The following is an 18,426-nucleotide window of genomic DNA, read 5'->3' as shown; positions in this document are numbered from 1 at the left end:
GCAGTTAACCACTTGGGTAAACAAAATTATTATAAGCTGTAGATACTTGTAACCCCATGCTCTCTAATGCTAATGATACATCACTCAGTTTTTTCATTGTATAAAAGTATAACAGCTGCTTCTTTTGATTTTTTTTTTTTTTAACAATCTCTTGCTCACATACGCATTACCAACCACCAGCCTGCTTCCCATTGACACAGAATTGTTAATGCTGCTCATGTTTCCAGTTTGTAGGACCATGGTGACAACTTTTCCTAACTTTCGTGTTGGAATGTGCATAAAATTGCATGTATCCTCGCAGGTGAGACACAGGGCACCAGAGCAGAGCAGGTGAGCTGCTGGGTGCTCTCCTCACAGCGCTCTGCTCCTGTGTGAGATGGGGAGAGGACACAGCCAAGTCTGCACCCCCTCACAAGGAAGAAATAGTTTCTGTGGTACTGAAAGATAGCCCCCTGAGAGCTGAGGAATCTAAATTCAGAAAGCCTGAAAAAACTTACTGCAACTGAGAATCTGAAGCACAGACAGATTAAACGACCTTGCCCAAAGCCTGTCCAGGAGATTGCAGCAGAGATGGATATTGAATCAAGTGACAATCAAACACAAGCCTTTTTTCTTTTTGGATTTGATGTACTAGAAAGTATAAACCATTTCTTTATCACCAGAAGTTTCATAAAGCTGGACCACTGATGACAATATTTCAATCCACAACTTTAAGGCCATAATGTCCCTTGACCACATACTTGGCTTTCATTTAATTCAGGTGGTGCTGCACATGAATACATCAGAACCATACATTAATTGCTACATTTACAACATTTTAAAACAGATTTGCCACATCAATATGCCTTTCTTTGTCTCTGTTATCCATACAAAGAAACAGCCAGTGCAGATCAATATCAGCAGCAATATTAAAGTAACAGGTATTCAAGTTTTGGAATGCACAATATGGAATATTGTATGGAACACAAACTTGACAAGACCCAGACAGGAAAAGGGGTGTGAGACCATGAGCAAGGTTAACACAAAATTATGAATGCATAATTCTTGTTCCCAAAGCACCGTTTGTGAGAGAAGGGTCCTCAGCACAGAGATTTCAACCAAATCAAGGGAAAAGCAACAGGCACTGCCTCTATTGAGCACTGGAATGGGCTGCCATGGAACTTGTAGGGGAAAACAGCACCAATTGGTTCACAACAGGATACACAAATTAATTCATGGACTACAGCTTCCTAACAGGACAGTAAAAGGACTGGCTATGTATATACACTCCACTGATCCTTGAGAGTTTAGCAAAAAAAAAAAAAAAAAAAAACCCAAAACCCCAGACTTATCTACCTTCCTTGTACACTAAAGTAGGGGTGTAGTTTCAGTGCACATTTCATCTGTCCCCCCGGACACCTCTACAGACAGATGTTCCCACTGACATGAGGTTTCAGCTTTAGCTACCATGGAAGGAATTCAGCCGGCCCTGGCAATCCAACTTAAATGGTTTATATGGTTTTCAAACAAAATTTCTGTAAGATGATGATGAAAATGGAATTTCTAAGGCAACTGAGCCCACAAGTGCTATGAAAACAAGAGTGTTCTCTGGATTACATACAAACAAAACAAGTTCAGCACTGTCTCTACATTGATGTTTTTTTCTAGCTAGAAAACACTCTTTGCATTAATTGTCATTATTTTCTACAGTCCAGAAGTAGAGGCTTTACAGAAGTGCCCCTAATTTGATGAGCACATTGTCATCTGAACTTTCTGCACAGGCTGTGGATTTGCTACAGATACAGCAATGATTCCATGCATGCTTTCATTTCCTAAGTAAATCTTCATGAAGACCAGAAGAGGATTTAAGAAGCACAAGCATTTCACTTCTGCATATGATTCCAGAACTTGCATTTTTCTAGCCCAGAGAAAACAACTTCAAGCATCATTTTAGGCTGCTGTCATAATATTTTCAGGCTTGAGATACAAGATTTCATTAGTTTTTATGCCATCAGGATCTGCTCCAATATTAAATAAAAAAATCTGAGAGGACTGTTCTGAGCCAGGATTTCAGGGATTGGCTTTAGTTCATGCCTTAAAGAAATGTCTTAAAAAAAAGAGAGGAAACTGAAAGTCTCAAAATAAAATTAAAATAATTCAGCTTTGCCTCTTGGGTTGCACTTTCCTGCTTCTTACAGAAAGGTTCACTCAAAGCATCCCATGTCTCTATACTCCTTATCCTCTTTTACATAAATGCTTGTCCTTCAACTTGTGTGCCTCAAGACTGCTGCTCACAATTGAAGCTAAGCAGGAAAAGCAGGATATCTGCAGAGCATTTCAAGTAACCATTGCCCAGCTGTGCCTGTCCAATAAGTCTCTGAAGACACTTGCATTGATTCCACTGGCCCTTCACAAGCCTCACACAAGGTGAAGTGAAACACAAAACTTCTGGGCCTCATGAACCAGCTCCCCAGAGAGAACAGTGCCCAAGGATGGCACAAACCCAAAAGCAGGAGGACAAAATCCCAAAACCTGCTGGCACCTTTGCTCCTGTAGCCTGCCATGCAGTTAATATTCATCACCTTACTGGGTTCTTGGCAATTTATACTTAAGTGGTCAACAAAATCCCCATGCTGGAACTTAAAATTGATAGGTTATGAGGCTCTTAATTATAAAATCTAAAAAAGTCAAGTAAAACTTAGCATGGGGAAAGAGCATATTAAAAGTAACTATTTTGTGATTTCAGTAGGAAATTGCATGCTTTTTATTACAGTGTTTTCATTCATATTTAATGGTTTATGCAAGCTGTTCTTACACAAAGGACCACTAACTCTGTTAAAGATGGATCTCAGCTTCCTGAAGCCTGAAGATCACCAGCTGAGAGGTGATCTGTTAAGCCTGTCATTCCATCAGGCTATGAACACATCACAGAGCTGCAGCTGAGCCAACAGAATGTTATCGTCCTTTCCAAAATTGTAAGGAGAAATTATTCACTCCATTTTTAGCTTTTTTTCTAACCAATTTAACTTTTTTCATAGAATGATGGATTTTTAACTCTTTTCTTAAAAGCATTTCTCTGATTTGAGTTATATTTAATAAGATGTTTCTTATTAAACCTTATTAATATTGAAATTACCAACAAATTCTTAACAAAAAAAAAATCTGATTTAAAATTTACTTTCATCTACATGAAAAAGTTAGTAACTCTACCCTAAAATCACATATAAAATACTATTCCTCAAGATTATATGGTCACATAACCTTTATGTTATGTTTCATTAAATACCAATGAAATAGTAAAACATCATTATGTAGGTTTTAAGATCCATAGCAGTGGAAAAGAGAAAAAATTAAACCTTCATATAATTTCAAATGCAATTGGCAAGTATAAAAGAACTCAGTCCAAAACCCAGTGGTGGAGGTCACGGGAGCCTTCCCATTAACTTCCATGTTCTTTGGACTAAGGAAACAAGATAAATCTCAGCAATTGAAAGGAAGAGAAGGTAAAACTTACCCATGAATTCAATTCCTAAATGGTCTGCTATACTCACGAAAGCATGTAAAAGAAAAAGAGAAAAGAAACAGAAATGTTAGAAACAGTAAAATATAAATTGATTTTGATATGGCAGCGCTGCAGAACATGTGGGGTCAGGGCCCACTGTGTGGGTACAGGTCCAAAACAAAGGCACAGCTCTGACCCTCAAAGGCAATCCTAAGGTGGAGTTTAGGGCACTCAGCTGTCACATGAAGAGATGTGCATTTGGGATAGGAAATGAATGCCCTTATATTTGACTTTATGTTCAAGGCAGCTACCTAAAGAGATTTCATTTTCCCATCCTCCTGGAACTCCTCTCTCAACCTGCTCACCACTGTCCTTAGTTAGACAAGGATTTTCCTTTCCTTTTCTCTGACAGGGACCAAAACCTGAAGAGATGAATGGAAGGCTTTCACTGAGTTTGGCAGCTCTCACCTCAGCACTTGCACCCAACGTGACTCCTGCCTGCTCTCTGCTGCACAACAAAATCCAACAGCAGCAAAGGGAAGCCACCTTCCCAACCTGGCCATCAACAGACAGCATGCAATAATTTCAAGATATCCCAAACTGAAGCAAAAACCTTAACATTTTTAGAACATTGAGTTATCACATGGATTTCTAAACATTTCAGGGTTCTTATTTTACATAATGTATTAGAGTCCTCTAAAAACTACATAGCAAAGCTAAAAGATTTTCCAACATAAACCAAGAGTTAGTTTAAACACTTCATTTTATTGACAACTCTGGTACCTGTGATGAGATTATGGAATATTTGGGTTTCTGTTGAAAATGCTGGGAATTCTTCACCTTTTGCACCCTTTCAATCCACCCAGAGGAAGGCACTGAGCATCAGCTTGCTCAGTTCACTTAGCATACAAATTTATAGAACAGCTGATAAGCTCCACGCTTTATTTTCATGTACCCCAAAAGTAAAGAACACAAGATGATGGTGTATGGCATAAACACCTTGTTAGCATGGTGTTAGGGAAGGCACATTATGCAAGTTTAGTGACAAATGAATCTTTCCTTTTGAAAATACATAACTCAAAACCATGCATATATGTATTCCATATAATGATCTTCTAATCTGTATTCCTGCACTCACATACAAATATAATTTACAAACATCCCTAGCACATTTGACAGGGATGTGGAATGGAGTTCTTATAAAAGCATAAGATATATGAAAAGTGCATCAAACATATTATATTTACAAAGATTTGTAGCTTTTTTCCCTAATTTTCTGTACCTGTGAAATCTGCAAACGTTATCTACATGCAATTCACACCTTTGATTCCTTCTGTAAATCAGATCAAAATGCAGTAGAAAATTCCTTACTTTAAAAACAGACAGCAGAGACCAAAGCACCATAATCTGGTCTCCAAGGAACTAAAGATATTGACACATGGAGGAAGACCATATAGCATCATCATCTTAAGTCTATGTACAACAGCTGAAAAAAAATTTCTTCTTTGCTAACGTGGCTATGCACCTTCTCTACTTGTTTTCCATTTGCAACCTACAATTCTCCTTTTGAGTTTACCAACATGGTTAAAAATCACTTCCTCAAAAAATAGATACAAAAAATACTTTTCCTTTAAAAGGATGAAAAAAGGCATTTCAGTTCATATTTGAGTGGCTTATACTTAGGTGAGAATCAAGGATATATGGAACCTTCCTGGGAAACATGTTCAGCTGGAAAGTGTGGAAACATATCAGGTGATTTATTTTTAATATCTCATGTGCACACAACTTCAGCAACCAGCACACTATATACTGCTGACAAAGCTGATTTCCCCAGATTACGATAAAAGGATGTCCAGTGGGATAAACCTTTACAATAAAATATCCAAGCTGCCGATCAAGCAGTAGTTCAGCAAGCCCTGTGAGCAGCTCTTTGGGAACAGAAAGCAAGGAAATGTGCAAGGTACAACAGCAAGGTAACTCTGGCAGATCAGCACACCCTGGCACTGGTAATGGCCATCACTGCCCCTTGGTGACCAGGCACCAGTGAATGCTCTCACTGGCACTGCTGTGGTGCAAATCAGTGACTCTGCAGGCTCCAGCTTTGGAGATGGCTTTCTCCCCTCCTACCAACAGCAAGAAACTCTCCCAGCAGGTCTGGTGGGGGATGTGAGCTGTTGTGGTGACCTGAGACTGAACCAAACACTAAAATGTGAAGTATTGACCCTGCAATTCATGGTGCGACAAAGAACTGTTCTATTGCTGTGCAGCCCTGGTGATGAACAGCCTGCACAGCACTTCCCTGGACACAGCAAATGCAATGCCAACTAATTCATTGTCAGCAAATGGACTCTGGTAGAAAAAAAATGCATATGAGAGCTATAAATGTGCTGAAGCGTGGGTGCTGCTCCACAAGATGGGGTCATTAACCAAATAATGTGACTGTATTTTACTTTTGTTATTGTGGTTTCTTCTTTCTTTCTGGTATTGCTATGTTCTTAGAAACTAATATATTTCTCAGATAGGAAGATTATTCACTTTTATTTTTTATTTTATCAGTATTTCTCCATTTTCATGTTGATGTGGGAAAAATACTGTGCCTTGTGGTCCTGGCACTATGGTAATGTGTTGCTAGTATTAAAGCCCTTTTAATTTAGACTGGCTAAATACAAACACACCTGTGAATACTTGATAACGAGGACAAGAGAAAATAAATTAATCCATTAGTGACTGCAAATTTATTAGTGCTCCACAAAACAACACACTGCCCTGTGTCTGGATTGTGGTTTGCTGCAGCTTTTTTCTTAGTCATATTAACACTATGAACAGAAATATAAACTCAACATGTAAATCTAACTGAAAAATCATGGACATGAAAGTATCTATTATAAACCTCTACAGACATTTTTACCCTTTCTAAGGACAAGGTGACTTTGGCATAAAGACAACTTTAGGAAATCAGAGCAACAGCAAAGTATTTTCCTCTGCAAATGAAATTTATCGCTTCAAATAAACTCATAAGAGTTGTTAAATTGTCCTTGGTAGATGATTGTCTTGACCACAAAATGCAACATGATAATGTGCTGGGAGCTACCTTGGGACAGCTCAAGTACTCTGAACAGATTATCTGTCAGGAAGGAACAGGACTAAATTCTACTTTTAATATTAGACCAATAAAACTTGGTCTGACATAAAGGAAAATCCTGCCATTCATAAAGCAGGTCAATTGGGACACTGCCTAAAGATAAACTGCTGTTCTCTTATCCATTGTGCTTTATAATGTTTGGCAGCACATGGTTATCAGCCTATTTGTATATCTAATGAAGCAAAAACCATAATCAGTTACTGATATATATATATATATATATATATATATATATATATATATGAAACTACAGGTTTCTTTGAAGCATATTCTTTTTGGTGCTACATTTTGCATGTGAGCACACAGATAATGGGACAAGGGATTTGTCTATTCAGTAGGAAGGGTTCCTTGCCTCTATATTCTCTCCTCATGGGTAAACTGACCAATGCTCTGAGTTTGGTTGTTTTGTTGGGCTTTTTTTTAATATCAAAAAGAAAAAAACAACAGCATGTAATAATGTATTTTTAAATCTGAGTTATTAAAGAGCACAACATTTGATTTCACTGTTTGCTTCAGAGAGATTCTAATAATTAGTTTCTGTAATTAATTTACACAAAAGTACTCTTCAAAATGTTTGGTGGGGTTGGAAAATTGATTGAAGCTGTTCAGGGGAACCAGAGTCATAAAATCACATTAATTCAACCACTGATTTTTAAAATATCTTCACTGAAACACATGGCAGAAACTTCCCTCTCTGAGACATTTAAAAATGGATCAGACTAAATCCTGAGAATGATCTTGAATCAGCTAATACCTGGACCTTCCTTTTACCCTCTCTGATAAACAGGACTACTAAAATTTTTCCAGATTAAAAATTTCCCTGGCAACAGGTAGGCTATTCACTACAAGTTAACTGGTGTAATAGTAAGTATACAGAATATTTTGGTAATTTACTCCATCTATGTCTAGACACAATAATGAAAATCATACATCCATACATCCCTTACAAGGTACTTGGTCTGTTTTTGATGAAATGACAAATCACAGTTAAAGAAATGACAACAACTTAGAAAGAAGGCAACAAATCTATAGAAGGAATTTCACAATCTGCTAAATTCTCAGTGTAAACAATGAAATAACATTTACACTCCAAATCTGCATAGATGCAGTTAAGTCCTTGAAGTCCTCAATGTACAAAAACAAATACTTACGACAAAATGTAAAACTTAATTGCTTTATCCATGTATTTGTAAAGAAAAAAAAAAATACAAAGGAGGGAAAAAACCCTAGGCTTGCTATGAGTATTTGTGTGGCTGTGGAAAGATTTATAATACAGCCTAGGAGGGGTCCATAGGATCCCCTCACCCACTATCAATTCCATAACCAATGAAAACTTGAAAAACATCTATTAAAGCTTCTTGTTATACAAATTATACACAGTGCTGAATAATGGAATAAACTATTGATTTTATTTTCCTGTGAATGACTAAAGCCTGTGGCTGTGATTTTCACTGCAGAAGTGGAAGGACTGTTTCAAGCTTCTGTAAATAAATAATAGCAATGCTCCCACATTCAGGTTCAAGATAACTTGGAAACTCCAACTATTTGCCTCACCTGCAGCATGCAGACTCAGAGGATTAAGCTTGTCTCTTTTCAATTAATTTTTAAGATCTTAAATTACCTCTGCAGCTAATAAAATAAGCTACTTCTCTTTGAGGCACTATGTTCGATATTAATGGAAATGACTCAGTCTCACCAAGCAGCATAAGCAATCTGTACTGATATTCACAATACTGTAAATCAGTGCTGATTAATTTTTACTACTATAGCTATAAATTCAGCAGAAGAAATAAACATGTCTAATTTCAAATCAGTGAGCAGCCTATTGATATTATATTTTTAAGCTTATTAAGCACCTACCTGCAGAATGTATTTAAGAACTTTATCAGATTCAGGCCAAAATGTTTATCATCAGGTGTGAGACAAATGCAGCAGTTTTATTTCTCCCTCAATAACCCATTTTTTCAGCAATGAGATGAGGAAGCAGGTAGATATTAAATGCTGCTGCTGTATTGGGACATACTTTTACTGATTTTCTTAGCCTTCATAAATCAACACAAGTGTTCAACACATACAAGGACTTTAATTCATCCCAGAGTACCAGCAAATAAACAGGATGTCCACACCAAACACTTTGTCTCCACTCAGACAACTGGGAGATGCTTTCTTACTGTATTTGCTAAAAATGTAATCCTGTTTTCTATGAAAAGTGTCAAATGCAAATGAAGCTGCCTGATAGACCTCATAGCTGATGGTGACAAGATTATTTATGAGGTTTGCTCTAAATATATGTGGGAATGATAAACCTGTGTGATCACAGTCAGATCAGCCTCCCCCGGCACGCGGGCCTGCAGTAAACATTGCACATTTCAGTCTGGTTACTTGATTACTGACACCAGCATAAGCTACTATAACCAGTCAGTCTGATAAATACTGCCAGAAAAATCAAGGTTTCTCTGATATTATGCAGTTTTGACAGATCAGCAAACCCGTGTTAGCACTGTAATTGCAAAATATGTAATTTTGTTTTTATGTTACCAAAGCCTCTCATATCTCCTGTAAAGTTTCTTTCACACCCCTGCCCTTCCCGGCTCCACACACTACATCCACTTTACATTCCCATCTAAAAGGCCAATCCCACACACCAGGTTTTCTGATTGTGCCAAGGACCACACAAAGACAGAACACTGATGCAGCTGTGTGACCTACTTATACAACTCTGAATTCTTTTCCTGGGCTTCCACAGCAGAAATGACAATGACTGCATTTGTCCCACAGTCTCAACTGCATGGCAGGTGACTGCAGCACTGTCACAACTGAGGAACCACTGGGAGAACTGGGCTATGGATAAATACATTCTTCTATCCATCCGTGTCATTTCATTAACACAAAGATTCCTGCAGAGCCCAGACTTGTCCTGCCTGAAATCCTGCTCCAGGTCTGCACAGAGGCATCACGCTGCTGCTGCTGCACATGGACCTGCCTTTATCTGCAGGAATGCTGGAAATGGGATTAAATGCATTTATCTGTGTTGGGCTTAGATGTTCTCAGTCATTAAGCAGTTCCACTGAATTTCGGTAGCAATTGGCATGATTGGTAGTGCAGAGTCCCTTGGAAATGCCTCTAGACTGGCAAAAATGGTTCTTTCCCAGCTATGTTGCTACAAGGTCTCATAAAGCTAAATAGGAGAGGGAAAGGGAATCATTTTTACTGTCAAAACCCAAAAAGCACATTTATTACTTCCAAAACATGTGATCTGGAAAGTTTTTGGAACCAAGTGTATGAATTAGATTATTTATCTTGTCATAGGTGTAAAATATTTCACTTGACTGCAGTATTCTGTAGGTGAAAAAATCCTGTTCTGGTTAAATAACTGACACAAAATGTCTGTTAAAGTGGGATAAGCCTATGAATTTCTTAGAAATTCCTATAGGGATTTTCACACTATTATTTCCAAATGGGTGTTTGGTAATATGGGTCTGTAAAATATAACCAGCCTCACAGAAACATTAAATGGATTGCTAATAGCTCCCTCATCTTATGAACATGTGACATTTAATAAACATTTTTCACGCTAAATGTTACTTTATTCCTTCCACAGATCATTAAGCTGTCCTTCACTTGCCTACTACAAGAAAATGTTTCAGATGCAATCCTGTTTACTGCTCTCTAAAGGCATAGAAAATTCCGTAGGTTTTGTCAATTTCTTAAAACTAATTACTTTCTTCAACTTCAGGATAAGGAATGTACATAATTTTGTGAGAATAAAAACAAGCCACAGCCTTATTCCCTAATGTTTCAAGTAATTTAGGTCTACTGCCATCAAAAAACAAACAGGCAGAAGCAGAGTGCAGGTATTTACACCAAGATTTTAGAATATTAAGTTGAGGTTTTAGAAGCTGTGCACTGTAGATCTCCAAGGACAGGGATGCTGACATATTTATTGATATCCACACTTTGTTGCCTAGTTAGCTGGTCTGAGATTTGCAGCAAAGACCTCGAGACACTCAGAGATGTAGGACTCAGACCTTTTAGAAAGATGCTGGGTTTTGTGTATGATGACTTGGGGATCTACTTTTCTTTAGGAATCCAATTTCGACACTAACAACTCTATTTGCTGTACAGTTTCTTATGTTGCCTCATATTAAATTACTTAGGATGAGGAAAGAGAATTACTTAAGCTTACTCCAATTACTCTGCACATTCTTTTCACACATGGTCTAAGCTATTGCATTACTGAGTCTCATTTCCAGCAGTTCTGTGCTACAGGCTCAGAAGACAATACAAGAGTATGAAGTTTTAATCATAATTTTATCATTTTTTTTATCAAATTTACTGTCTTATGGGAAAGTATTTCTGCATGTCAGGAGTCTCTCAACTCACCCTCCTGAACCATCACAAGTTTAACACCAAAACCACCAACGCTCTTCCAAATTTACTGAGTCCTTTCTCTAGGAAACCAGGCATGGAAGTGCCTTTATGCCTCAGATCCAGCTGCAGATAAGCAACCCACAAGTGTGGGATGCTTAAAAGCGTTTGATCTGAAAGAGATTCTTCTCAGCTATGTAGATCTGCCCTATTTGGTTAGGAAGAAGAGCAGAATCACCTCTATTTGTTATTCCTTTTAATTTCACAGGGATACATACTTGAAAGCTTTAAAGACTATTCAGTGAGCTTTATCAGAAAACACAGTCTTTTGCCAACATCTCTTATGATTCAAGGGAGGAAACACAGAATGACAGTGCACAAAAATACTCCCATTACTGTGCAATTCTCCCATGCCTACAAAATGTATAGCAAGGAACTGACCTGGGCACACCTCTCCTTTTCTCAATGCTAAGCCCCTCTAATAATTTTATAACTCAACTGCAGCATTGTGGTTTCTTTTGAAAAGCTGCTGCACCTTTGCTTGTCATCACAGTGTGCAAGCCATGCACACACACAGCACAGCTGGCTCTGCATTCATGCTCTATGTGGTGCTAAACATTACAGAGAAAAAAACTCAGGTATGTATTAGTGCTAGAGAAACTACATTTTTGGTTTCTTTTTGCTAACTGAAAAATTTCTATCAAGACACCTTGTGATTCTATAGAAACATTTTATTTAAAGCTGGTGAATAAACACAGACACATCAGGTGAATATTTTGCCATAGAGTGTTTTCAGATTCATAAAAAGGCTCCTTGAAGGACAGACTGCTTCAGTACTCCAATCTGAGTGCTCTCTAAAGTCCCTTACCAGGTGCCTTTGCCAAACTCAGTCCTTTGAGGTTGGTGCACTGTATGAGCAGTCCTAATCGAAATACACTGGCAATTGTCAGCTTGTTTATGACATCAAGCCCCCATCAGAAGATGGGAACAGAAGAGCTCTGTTTTCCTCTAAGCCAAAATGTTTTCTTGACATCTGAGGATGATTTGTTCAAGCTAATCAATAGCAAGGCAGGCCTGATGGGAAGCACTGTGACTTGGACAAAGCTCTGCAGTGCACAGAGCGCTGTGTCAGAAATGACAGATTTTTCAGGTGAGATACTGATTTTTTTTTTTTGAGATGTGAAAGCTACAGAGCTGAGGTATCAAGGCACCAAGGAAATTATGTCTCTCCTACCTGGAGCTGCAAATGATGCCATTCTATTTGACCATGGGTGTTGACACACACATCCTGACAGCATCAGATCAATGTGTGTTTATGACCCACAGAAAGTGCGATAAATAATGTCCCATACCAGGCAGTCATGCAAATGCAATCATGGCTTTTTGCCATGCCTATCCTGCCTTGCTTATAGAAATATATTCTGCTTACAAGTGATTAGCTAATAATGTAAACAACCAAGTAACAGCAAAAATGAATGGCAAGAAATGATTTTCCTCAGATTTTCCTCTGGGCATCTTGTGTAATTTTAGATGCAAGCCATGAATTTATGACTTCAGATATGGAGGAAACAATGGGAAAATTACTTAACTGCTTCTCTGTTTGAACACTGTTAAGGGTTCAAATCCTTTACTACCATGACTACATTAGAACATTAACTACTATAAATACCCATAACAAAGGTGGTCTGAAATCCTTAATGTTGGGCATGAACAATATGACTCATCCATGAGATTTAAAGCAGACAGGGTTGTGATAAAAAGAATCATTAGCAGCTATCACCAGCTATAAAAAATAGCATATTGGAACAAAAGTGCATGATGTGCACACAACCCAGAATCACCTACAGTGAGCAGCAAAATGAAAGCTGCTGTTTGCCCTCATTTGTATATGGGGATGCACTGCAATTAATTGTTAGGCATGTAATGTGAGAATGGTGCCAAAGGGCCCCATATACAGAAATATTAAACTCCTGGAGTGTAACTGCTCTCTCAGAGCCATTCAAACAAATGAATTGCCTGTGCAGAGAGCAGATGCAAGCCAGAACCACCAGGATGGAGCCTCGTGCTGGTGCCTGCAGCACAGGCAGTGACACCCAGGCCAGCTCACCACTACTGCAGCACCCACACAGACCAGCATGGGGCAAAAAGGAGCAAAAGGGAGAAATTCATGCTACCACCTTCATAAACACAAACTACTATTTAAATCTAGGCAAAGTGGCTTAGATGAATGTGCAACTTAGGACTTCACAGAAGACCGAAAGAGCTGCTATGACCTGTCTCCCATGAGATGCCTCAGTAAAACCTGACCTTCAGATGATCAAAGGGCACTTGTTTTCCTTCTTCATGTTTCATCTCCTTTCCACAAACTTTAAGGTGCCTCAAAGAATTTAATAGTTCCCAATAAATCTCAGAGAACATTCCCCCATCAAAGATCTTTTCCTTTCCAGGTTTGAGACACTTTACCTTACTCTGAATTAGATCTTAAGAGTATTGAGGAATACAATGTTTCCCTTATAAGACCTTACTACTAGGGCATAAATTATTTTGACAAACAAAAGCAAGGCAAAAGGAAAGTCTGTATTCTTTTCCACTGCAACAAACTGGATGTGTCAGCAAGCAAATTAGTTTTCTAGGATAGTCTAGGAAATGGAAATAAAATAAAATAATACAACCTGATTCGTAGATTTCTTTTTTTCTTTTTTTTTTTTTTTTGTGGTTTGTTTCAAATCAGTAGGAATTTGCTCAGAACTAAGTTATGAGCTGCAGTCACATCTTTTAACTCCTATTAGGGCTATTCAATTTTTACAAACCATTGATGTAGAAAGAAGAGCTCTCCTTTTCCATGTCTGGCTCCATCTCTGCACCTTCTGCACCTTCCTTCACAGTTTGAGCAAATCTCTAGGAAACACTACAAGCTATTTCTAGCAGAAGCACAGGATACTGTACTGAAAGATCTTATCTTCTTAAGAAGTCAGAAAACCAAAGGTGTATGGGACCCAAAAAGAAGAAAATGCTTTCAAATTACAAGAGAAATAGATAATATATCAACATTTCAGAAGGAAAACAAGAAATCCTACTACCTATGGACATTTTTATTTTATTTTCCTTAGATGAAACTGCATTGTGAATTCATTCATTTCAGAATACAGTTACATTGACACTAAAGTGGGCTAAATGGACTTGCATTTTATCTGCCAACTTAGCCTGCTAGATTGAGGCAAAACTGGCAAGTGACCTCACAATTGACAAGACCATGGCTGCTGTGCTGGAATCCTCCATGAAAAATCTCTATTTTCTACAATGGCATCATTACAGAGGAAATAGTCATAGAGGTGTGAAACACACTGTAATATGCACACAAAGCTCAATATGTGAAGGGAAAAGAGACAGAGACACACTTCTGCTGGGATTTATACTTGAGGGCTGCAATTTCAGGTAGCGAATAAGATCAGCAGGAAAATTAACCTAAAGGATGGGGAAAAGGTGTCAAAGTTTAGCAGCACAATTTTCCAGTCTCTGCTCCAAACCCCACTGAAGCAGAATTGCTGCTGACCTGAGATGAAAACTATGGTTTCACAGCAAGATCTGGGAAACTGAGTGTGCTAAAGTGTCATCAATTTTTTTTTTTTTTTTCAAAATTTTATTTTGCCTGTGTATGGTTTCAAAATCAGGAAGTCCAGCTATTACCTCTTTTTTCTCTAGTTACACATCTCTTTTACTGTTTCACTAGTGGCAGGGTTGTGAAAGGGATACAAAGGTGTTATAATCAGTAAGAAAGTCAAGTCCCCTTACAATGGCAAGGAGATGCCAGGCAGGCAGCCCAAGGTTGGTGTTCAGTGAGTGGATTCCCCCTGCGTCACTCCAACCAAGTTCATCAATCAGATTGCCAAGGTACTTTTGCTTTGGAACATGGCTGGGTCAGAAAACAGCAGAAAACAGTGCTCTAGAATATTCTACTGATCCAAATCCTCCCTTTTCCAGAATATTCAAAGAAGAAGAAATATTGCCTTTCCAAGGAGCTGCAAGGCTGTGCCATTATCTCTGTTATCTGTATTTTGTGGGACTCTGGCTGCAGATCTTCCCAGTCAGCTGCTCCACTCACCACATTTACCAGCAGCAGTCCTTTACCCCAGACTGCTGTACAGAACAACAATCTCATCCTATTGCTTCCTCAGTCCATTAATTCAAATATGGTCTGAAATCAGTGTGAAACAAGGGACTGTACTGCTGCTTAAGATGGCAACAGCAGCAGCTGCAGAAACAGGTATTTACATTTCTGAGCAGCTTTATAATGGATCAGTAAACACCCCAGCACCAATGAAAAAGCAAATTTCCTGCTTTACTATAAAACCATTACCTTTGCCTACTATGCAGATAAAAACAAAGATTTTTCTCCAGACATGTTTGTGAAGAATTCAGTAGCTTGTAATATCAGAGATTTTCAAGCAGCAGCAACACTGTTCCCTCAAAGGAAAACAATTGTCCATTGCAAACTGCTGTCCCCTCCTTTGTTCTGCAGCTGTGTACTTTCAAGAAAATTTTAAACTGAAAAACCAGCTCTATTTTTCATTTGTCAAATGCCTTCCCATTGAGGATTAGAGATTCTCTTCCCTTAAATAAAACAGAAAAGAGAGCTTAACATATGATTAAAAACAAACTTCAGCAGCTAAATACCTTTGTAAAAGATGTCAATGCCTTTACAGTTGTAAAACAAAGTTAAAGTCACTTTCAAATTGGCAACCAGTCATCTCAGACTCATACCTCTTAAGCACTCTTGAAAATTTTATTTCTTTGGGGTAACATCTAGATAGTGGGGACAAGTGATTCCTGCCCCAAGCCTCACATTCCCACGTTCAGCCAGGCTGCAGCAGGAACACCTGCACTCAGCTATTGGTGCATGGAAGCACAGACACACATGAATTATCACAGTCCTGCAACACCTTGTGCTCCTGCAGCTGGTTCTTCCCTGACACTGCTGTGTCTGCTCCTGCCAGGTGCTTCAGGTCAGCTCTCAGACACATACATTTGCTCCATTCATATATACTTATATATATATATATTATATATCTTTATATATATTTATATATATTTGCTCCATTTTTCTGAGATGTCTACTCCCATTTTTGCCAAACAGCTGCATTAGCAGAAAGCTCGCAGGGCACCAACAGCTGGAGGCTGTACTCTCATGGGGAAATTTCTTTGGAGATCCAGCAACTGCAGAAGGCAGCTCATCTGAGCCACCTGTAGGATCACATTATGCTGTCCATCTGAGGCCTTAAAGCCATCTTAAGCTCCCAGGTGCAAAACCTGCTTTTTCTAATATGTAAGAATTTTCCTTTGGTTTTCAGTCTAAATTTATACAGCACCAACTTAAACCCATTCATTCTTGCCCAAACATTATCTTTCAGCTTCAATCATTCTTGTATTTCCTTTATGTTTATCCACTTGGCGTATTTACAGACCCAATGACATCTCTGACATATTTCCCAGGCCATCATTCCATAGAGCTGCAATTTCCTGACAGGCATTGGAACATCTATCAATTACTGTACTGGATCAGCAATATTTCACTCCAAGAATGGCATTCAAATATTTTTTAAAAAAACCTGATCACTCCTTCCACCACTCCTTCCTACATTCCTATAAAATACAGAATCGTAAAAGAGCCAAAAATATATCATGTACCTATAGGTGCTGTGAGAATCACCAGACACAAACCAAATCCCTCCATCCATTACCAACATGAAGGAGGTAACAAGCTATGATAGAGCCCTTGAGTCAGATCCTCATGGTACAGAACACCAGGTCTGCCCTAAAAAGTGCAAGTTCACCCAAAGAGGAGCAGCAAGGACTCTCCTGGCTGGCACTCCAAACCGTCACAATGAAGCCAGAGATTTTCCTTAAATCCCTTCTGCCTATGAAGGAAATGTCTCCCCAACTAAATAGATTTTATCTCAAATTATAAACCAGAGAGAATGTAATGGAGAAAATGTGTTCCCGTCATATTTGCGTGACAACTTACAGATAAAGTAAATGAAAACAGGTTAAAATCTAACTCTTTCCTATAACCGAGATCTGCAGTGAGGAACAACTTTTAGAATAAAAATATTTTGGCTTTAGAAAGGAATATAAAACTCAAGACAGAGGACTTAAGATTGCACTTCTGAAAGCAACTTTTAAAAAATCACATTGCGGTAATTACAGGTTACGTACACACGTAGTCACACAAGAAATTCAGTCATATGCTGTGCTTTTCTCTGTCTTTTGTGTAGGTGCTAAACACAGACATTATACACAAATACATTTTTATTTCTCTCTCTTTCTTTTCTTTTAGTTATTTTTTCTAATGCTGTTTAAATGCTTGGACAACTTACAATAGAAATTTTGATGTCTCGCTGACTTCTCTTTCCTGTTCAGTCTGCAACTGCAGCATCTTTAAATATATGCAGAGTAATTACACAGGAGCTGGTGAATACTTGCCTGACAACAATCACAATACCTGAAGAAATGCTTGCTGAAGAATGAATATGAGTTGAGGCCTGCAACATGAACCTTCTTTCTAGAAGATAATCTCAGTCAGTGATAGAGTCATATACGAATCTCTAGTAAGTGTCTGAAGACAGACAGAAATGACAATGCCATAAAAAAAGACAAACAGCCCTAGCCTGCCTGACTTGAAGTCAGTGTCACTGTGATGGAGCCTGATTAGCTGCTCTGCAATTGCACATTTTCATTTTCTTACAGCCCATTAGACTGCTTTTAACAAAATTAAACACACTGCAGGGCAAAATAACCAAGTAAACCAAAACAAAACACTTACATTGTTTATAAACATTTTCTTAAGAAATTGCCATTTTGAGGATAAATGTTTCTCTCTTGAGCAAACTAGATATCATTCTTCGAGTTCCTGCCTTCGGACATCCCCAGAATGGGGATGGGGAGAGCAGGTTATTTCTATGAAATACATACACTAAAAATACACCACATCTAACTGGACACTACTAAATAAAACACATCTAGACTACAAGGGAAAAGTAACCATAGGAATAATACTACAAATCAAACTCCACCATGATGAGTAAGATGAATGAGATTAATTAGCATCCATCTCAGCTAAGTTAATGTTACAGGACTCTACAGCTTTGGATCTCATTCACTGCTTTTCCAAGGTTGTGCTTTCTCTGCCCATGGCCATTGAATTCAGCCTGGTCTCTCTTTGTGCCCCTGTTTATTTTTGTATAAAATCCCACACATGGGACATGGCTTCCCAGTTTTTTACACATGCTAGCAGGAGAAGGGTGGCAGTGGCATTTTAAGGGGTTGCTAAAGTTTCAGAGTCAGGATGCTCTGCTCTGCCATGACCTCACCCCTGCTTCAAGGGGAACAGCAGAGATGTTAGACATGAGAATGGACAGCAGCCACTGCCCCATTCTCC

The 18,426-nt window shown here is 38.4% G+C and overlaps 1 protein-coding gene across 7 annotated transcripts in view; it reads right to left on the bottom strand.

Moving 5' to 3' along the window:
- NRG3 (neuregulin 3) overlaps positions 1–18,426 on the bottom strand; it is a 501,669-nt gene that overhangs the window by 66,445 nt on the left and 416,798 nt on the right. For all 7 annotated transcript variants that reach the window (XM_064717135.1, XM_064717136.1, XM_064717133.1 and 4 more), the window contains one exon: positions 3,494–3,520. In XM_064717135.1, the coding sequence (XP_064573205.1) occupies positions 3,494–3,520 (27 nt within the window). The remainder of the gene's footprint in view (positions 1–3,493; positions 3,521–18,426) is intronic.

Source organism: Zonotrichia leucophrys, chromosome 6, assembly GCF_028769735.1.
Source record: "Zonotrichia leucophrys gambelii isolate GWCS_2022_RI chromosome 6, RI_Zleu_2.0, whole genome shotgun sequence".
Taxonomy (NCBI): domain Eukaryota; kingdom Metazoa; phylum Chordata; class Aves; order Passeriformes; family Passerellidae; genus Zonotrichia; species Zonotrichia leucophrys.
The sequence above is the reverse complement of the archived record's forward strand: the minus strand, read 5'-3'. Positions and strand labels throughout refer to the sequence as shown.